The 6,423-nt window shown below is 53.9% G+C and overlaps 1 protein-coding gene across 1 annotated transcript; it reads right to left on the reverse strand.

The window, feature by feature from the left end:
• Positions 1-934: 934 nt before the first annotated feature.
• On the reverse strand, positions 935-2,769 carry TACSTD2 (tumor associated calcium signal transducer 2). The gene has a single exon (XM_006096107.3). It carries the CDS (start codon positions 2,650-2,652, stop codon positions 1,687-1,689), a length of 966 nt encoding a protein of 321 aa, XP_006096169.1. The 5' UTR covers positions 2,653-2,769; the 3' UTR covers positions 935-1,686.
• Positions 2,770-6,423: the final 3,654 nt, after the last annotated feature.

Genomic DNA, 6,423 nt, shown 5'->3' on the forward strand with positions numbered 1-6,423 from the left:
AGGGCCGGAACAAAAGCATGGATGGAGTGTTTGTGTGAACTAATATAAATTCAAAGTAAACATCATTACATAAAAGGGTACGGTCTTTTTTTTTTTTTTAGTTTTATTCATTTCAAACGGGCCGGATCTGGCCCGCGGGCCGTAGTTTGCCCACGGCTGGCATAGACCATAGACACAAGGATGGGGGGAGGGGAGGTAGAAACTTAAGACTGATTCCAGGGCAAGACACTGAAGTCCTGGCTCTAGCTATTTGCTTTTGGATATACCAACCACTCCCTCCTTTGTTATATTGTTGCAGTAATTTCTGAGGAATTGCAGGAACCTGTTTGCCTGTGGGCTACCCCACAGAGACCTTCTAGCACACTCAGTTCTCATAAAAGAAAGTGAATGACTAAAAACAAGGGATAAGTGTAAAGGAGACAAGTTGCTAGCTTTTACAGCTAATAGGAAGTAAACATTTTTAAAGCACATTACTAGTAAAATCTTAGGAAAACAACCTTAGCGTGCACACAGAGTCCCAGCATAGGGCTCTCCACAGATTCACCATAAAGGCGTAGAAGATCACTTAACCTCTCTCAGAACCACAATACTTTGGGATTAAGTAAATTGCCAAGGGCTAAATGGGAATAGTACCACCTGCTTCCGAATAGGGCAAGGGTTCAACAGAGATAGAGCTCCTGAAACAAACAGGTTCCCTTCTCCACTAAGAATTCTTGATTAGAAACAAGCCAACAGCACCTGATTCTGGCCTCCTCCTCAGCCCCACCCGCCAGCAGTTTGAGGGAAGTTTCCAAATAATCTCATTTAGAAAAACCAGTCATTGCACCAGCCTGCTAGTATATCTCCGCTGTTCACCAGAATGGAAATATAAAGTGCCCACTCCTGCAAAAAAAAAGTGTTATAATGTAAAATGAGAAATACAAGACGTGGGAAATTAGAGTAAACTGACATAAATCTAGAGCAAGTTTTTACCAACTCCATCTTTTGTGCCTTAATGTTTTATTAAATTCGTGTTTTTTTAAAAAAATCACAGTAGCATTATCAAAGACAACATATGTACAAACATTTTACAAAAGAAACATTACTAATATCATCTGTAACAAGTACGAGCTGAAGGCTAGACGTGCGTTTCGGGCCGAGTCCGCCCTTAGACAGACATCTCAAGTGTGTTCAGGCCGCTGACACAGACTTCTTTCCCGGGGACCAGCACGTGCGGCCGGGAAAGCAAACGGGGGTAAACGCAGATAGTACCCCGGCCCAATCAGCGAACCGAACACCTCGTCAGGAAGGCCGTGCGCTGATCACGTAACTTCAACCCCAGACAGTAAAAGTGCTGTTTCCCATCTAAACGCATTTAAGCCTTCAAAATGGATGGCGTCACTGGTCAAGTTGCTGGGTGGTTTGCACAGACCCTGGGTCCTCACACAGAGCCCTAGGCCAGCCTTTCCTGGCTGGACCGAGAGGGAAGGAATTGCAGAAATGCTTCCTTCAAGACGGAAATCTCAAAGAGAAGCGACGCCCAGACCAGGATCTGTCAAGCTTGGTGGAGGACAGAGGGACAGGAATTTGGGAAGAGAAATGTCTCCTTTGGGCCAAGAGTCAAGAAGAATGACCCACTTTGGTCTGGGAACCCCGCTAGAATCCCGTACCCCACCCCGCCCCCGCCCCGCCCCGCCCCGCCCGTACCTACAAGCTGGGTGCCTGTCTCAACTCCCCCAGTTCCTTGAGCTCCACCTTGCGGTACTTCCCGGACTTCCGCCGGTTGGTGATGACCAGGACGGCCACGCCGGCGACCAGGGCCAACACGACCACCACAATGACGGCGATGAGGCCGCCGGTGAGGCGCTTCATGGAGAACTGGGGCGGCTTCTCGTCCAGGTAGTAGATGAGCGTCCGCTCCACCAGCAGGGGCTCGCCGCGCACGCTCACGTCCAGGCCGCTGCGCCCGGTGAACAGGGACTCGCCCTTGACGTCCCTCTCGAAGTAGTAGGCGGCGTCCGCGATGTCCACGTCGCCGGGGCCCTTCTGCGACGCGTTCTGCCGCAGCTCGATCTGGATGGTGGGCTGCTCGTAGTGCACGGCCGCCACGAACCGGGGCTGCAGCCGGTAGCGCTCGCGGAAGAGCCGCCGCAGCTCGGCGTCCAGGTCCGAGTGGTTGAAGGCGCGGGCGGCCGGCCGGTGGCGCAGGTCGATGAGGATGTGGTGGGTGCGCACCAGCTCGTCGCAGCGCAGGCTCAGGTCGCCCTTGTCGGTGCGGCGCACGCCCACCGAGTTCACGCACCAGCACACCGCCGTCTGGTTGCACTGGCGGGCCTTGAAGCGGCCCTCGTGGTCGCAGTCGGGGTCGTACAGGCCGTCGTTGTCCACCAGCGCGTGCTCGCTGGGGCGCACCAGCTTGCGGCCGCTCTTGGGGGCCCCCATGCGCGCCTTGAGCAGCAGGCACTTGGAGGTCAGCGTGGAGCAGTCCACTTCGAAGCCGGAGCCGATCGCACGGCACTGGCAGCGGCCGCCGGGGCCATCCCGGCTGCACGTGGTCATCTTATTGGTGGGGCACGTACAGTTGTCCTGGGCGGCAGCCCGGCCGGTCGCCGCCGCCAGCAGCAGCAGCAGAAGCAGAGGCAGCGGCAGCGTGAGGCCTGGGCCCCGAGTCATGGTGGCGCCGAGGTGCGCGGACGGGACGCGGGCGGATGGATGGACGGGCGCTGGGGCTGTGCGGGACTCCGGCTCCGAGGTCTGCCACGGTCTCCAGGCGTCTGGCCCTGGCCGCTCCCTCCCTCCCGCTCTTATACTCCACCGGACCAGCCCGGCTGGTTCCGCCGCCAGCTCACCCTCTGGTATTTGGGTGACACATCTCTAACCCCCTCCCCCTCTCCCCGTCCGGGTCCTACAGAAGCTACAGCCCCCCCCAGGGCCGCCCGCGATAGGATCAGGGGGGGGGGGGGGGGGGGCGGAGGCTGCCCCCGCCTCCTCGGGACCGAAAGCCCCACAGAGGAAAACCGATACTCACCTGCGGGCTGCCCGGACCCGCCTCCGACCCGATCCGCCTCACCTAGGGCGGGGCCGCCCTGGGCCAGCTTCTAGCCCAGAATCTGGGCGACTAGGCCGCTCTCCGGGGCTGGCATTCTCGGGAATTTCATTGAAAAGCAGGGCTGTCCCGCTTTCATTCCACCACCACCACCTTTTCTCTCTCCCTTTCCCAACTGCTATCCCTACTTTAAGTTTTTTCACTACCTCGCTTCATTCCCCAGTCCTCACAATAGCAGCCATTTACAGTTTACAGTTCCCAAACATTATCTCATCCTCACCTCAGTCCCACAGGTACGGACCATCTGTCAGACCCATTTTATAGGCGATGCATTAAGGCTTGGAGCCATCAATTTCCTCAGATTCCTGGGAGGGGTCCTTGTTTCTCTGCCTGGTGTTAGGAGACCTTAGATGTTTATGGAAACCGAATGGAGCTGATCTGAAGAAAGGTTTTAAAGAGCAGTTCTGTTACTGGATCCTGGAAAAAACCAGGTGTCCTGATGTCCAATGTATAAGAAGTTCTGTTTTCCCCTCCCTACACACAAACACAATATTTATGCATGTACTTAGTATAGGGAGACAAAAAGGAACAAATTCTTTAAAAGAACCAGCAAGACTACAAGGAGTTCTTTGTACAATTTGATTCTAAAAGAGCAAATCATGGCTTTTCTTTTTCTGTGTCCCATGTAAGTAGCTGAACCGCTGCACATAATGAAAGAATGAGGCCTGTGGGAAATGGCTTGTCTGCCACTGTGTGGCTCCTTTAATGGGATGGAGGCGTTGCAATCTCTCTCTCTCTCTCTCTTGAATCATTGGGAAAGTTCAGGGTTGCAAAGCTTTGGTATGATTAACAATAATTAACAGGTTATAATTATTTCCAGCTCCTCTGTCGCAGCCAGTTTGTTTATATGCTTAGAATTTAAAGAACACCAGCAGTAGCACACGGGTGTTGTTTAACACAGGAAAGCCACCCAGGCCTCTGCCCCATTAATTTTCAAGCAATTCCTGAGGGGTAGGCAGAAGTATTCTCCCTTTGCCAGTAGAGAAAACAGGGACGTGGTGAAGGGGGGCAATTTCTTACCAACAAGTATCAGGTGCTGTGGGAATACTTCTCTGCGCTCTATGTCCACTGTCTCTGTTCAGGTTCTTAGCCTGATCAGGTGTTCCAGTTCCTTTTCCCCTTTCCTACTCCCGAGAAGGCTTTCTAAATCTCAAATCTGTCCCCGTCGCCCCTGCGGAGAACCCTGCAGGCACAGAGTGGAAGGCGCTCTTGGCACCTAAACTTCATACTGCTGGAGTTAGCACACGAAATCATATGTGACCTTGGCCAAGCTACGTAGCTTCTCTGTGCCTTAGTTGCCTCATCTTTTAAATGGGGATAACAAAAGTATCTACCTGACAGGGGAGGTGTGAACATTAACGTAGGTGCCTGCTTAGAACAGTATCTGTTCTAGCAGTTTCTGCTGTTAGTAAGCATAGATAAGAGCTGCCATCATGGGCACCACCATCACCATCATCACCATCTTCATCTTTCTCCTGCCAGTCTCTCCAGTCTTCCTCATGTTTTCGAGCCTTTGGAAAGTCATCTACCCGAGTCTTCTCTTCACTATCTATTTAGTACATAAATATGTTATTCTATTCAGCCCTTGGGTCACCTCCAGAAAGCCTGCCCTGGTGTGTCCTCCCTACTGCAGTCAGGGAAGTGCCCCTTCTCTGTGCTTTCCTAATTCCTGTCACATACCGGAATGGCAGCACTAACTTATCTGCACATCTGTCTTCCCATCTAAAATTGAAATAATAGCATATGTCTATGTCATAGGTCATTCTGAGAATCAAATCTGAATACATGAGATAGTAGATACCAAAGGTTTATAAACTGTAAAAATGTTAGACTTCATTTTTATTTTTTAAAACATCTGTGCTGCCTCATTGGTGTGGCTCAGTGTTTGATCCTTGACCCAGGAACCAGGAGATCACAGTTTGATTCCAGTCAGGGCATGTGCCTGGGTTGTGGGCTCCATCCCCAGTGAGGGGCATGCAGGAGGCAGGCAATCAATGATTCTCTCTCATCACTAATCCTATCTAATAAAAGAGAAACATGGTAATTAGCCGTACCTCCGCTACCCTTTCCATTGGCTAATCAGGGCGATATGCAAATTAACTGCCAGCCAAGATGGCGGCCGGCAGCCAGGCAGTTTGAAGCAAACATGAGGCTTGCTTGCTTCAGTGACAGAGGAAGCCAACATTCCCCACCTGCCGCTGCCGGCCTCTGAGCTTGCAGTTTGAAACATTGTTACAAATATAGAAGCTAAACAAAACCCCAGAAACCTGCTTTCAGCCAGCCGGGATCTCAGAGCTGGAGTTGAAACAGTGTTTTGATTATAGAACCCAAACAAACCAGATACCTGCTTTCAGCAGCCGAGGCCTCAGAGCTGGAGCCAAGCCTCAGAGCTAAAGCTGGCCCAGAATTAAAAAAAAAGAAAAAAGAAAAAAAGGAGTGGTTGGGAGCTTCAGTCACCTGCCAGCCTGAAAACAGCCCTCAGCCCCTCACCCAGACTGGCCAGGCACCCCATTGGGGACCCCCACCCTGAAGAGGGTGTGACCAGCTGCAAACAGCCATCATCCCCTCACCCAGGCTGGCCAGGCACCCAAGTGGGACCCCCACCCTGATCCAGGACACCCTTCAGGGCAAACCAGCCGGTCCCCACCCATGCACCAGGCCTCTATCCTATATAGTAAAAGGGTAATATGCCTCCCAGCACCAGGATCAGTGGAGCCGCGAGGCCTCCTGGCACCGGGATCAGTGTGACAGGGGGCAGCGCCCAAACCCCCTGATCGCCCTGCGGCTCTGTGTGTGACAGGGTGCGGCGCCCCAACCCCCTGATCTGCCCTGCTCTGTGTGTGACAGGGGGCGGTGCCCCAACTCCCCTATCGGCCCTACTCTGTGAGTGACAGGGGGGAGCTCCCCAACCCCCTGATCGACCCTGCTCTGTGCCTGACAGGGTACGGAGCCCCAAACCCCCGGATGGGCCCTGCTCTGTGAGTGACAGGGGGCAGCACCCCAACCCCCTAATTGGCCCTGCTCTGTGCGTGACAGGGGGTGGCGCCGCAACCTCCCCATCGACCCTGCCTTGAGTGTGACAGGGGGCAGTGCCCCAACCCCCCAATCGGCCCTACCCTGAGTGTGACTAGGGGTGGCATCACAACCTCCCGATCCGCCCTGCTCTGTGCATGACAGGGGGCGGCGCCCCAACTCCCCAATCGGCCCTGCTCTGAGCCCGACCAGGGGCTGCACCTAGGGATTGGGCCTGCCCTCTGCCACCCAGGAGCAGGCCTAAGCCAGCAGATCGTTATCTCCCGAGGGGTCCCAGACTGCAAGAGGGCACAGGCCGGGCTGAG

The sequence above is a fragment of the Myotis lucifugus genome, unplaced genomic scaffold (assembly GCF_000147115.1).
Source record: "Myotis lucifugus unplaced genomic scaffold, Myoluc2.0 scaffold_168, whole genome shotgun sequence".
In the NCBI taxonomy this organism is placed as follows: Eukaryota; Metazoa; Chordata; class Mammalia; order Chiroptera; family Vespertilionidae; genus Myotis; species Myotis lucifugus.

Bases quoted from the DNA above. Each gene is read 5' to 3' on its own strand.
- TACSTD2 (XM_006096107.3), bottom strand. From the start codon at position 2,652: ATGACTCGGGGCCCAGGCCTCACGCTGCCGCTGCCTCTGCTTCTGCTG.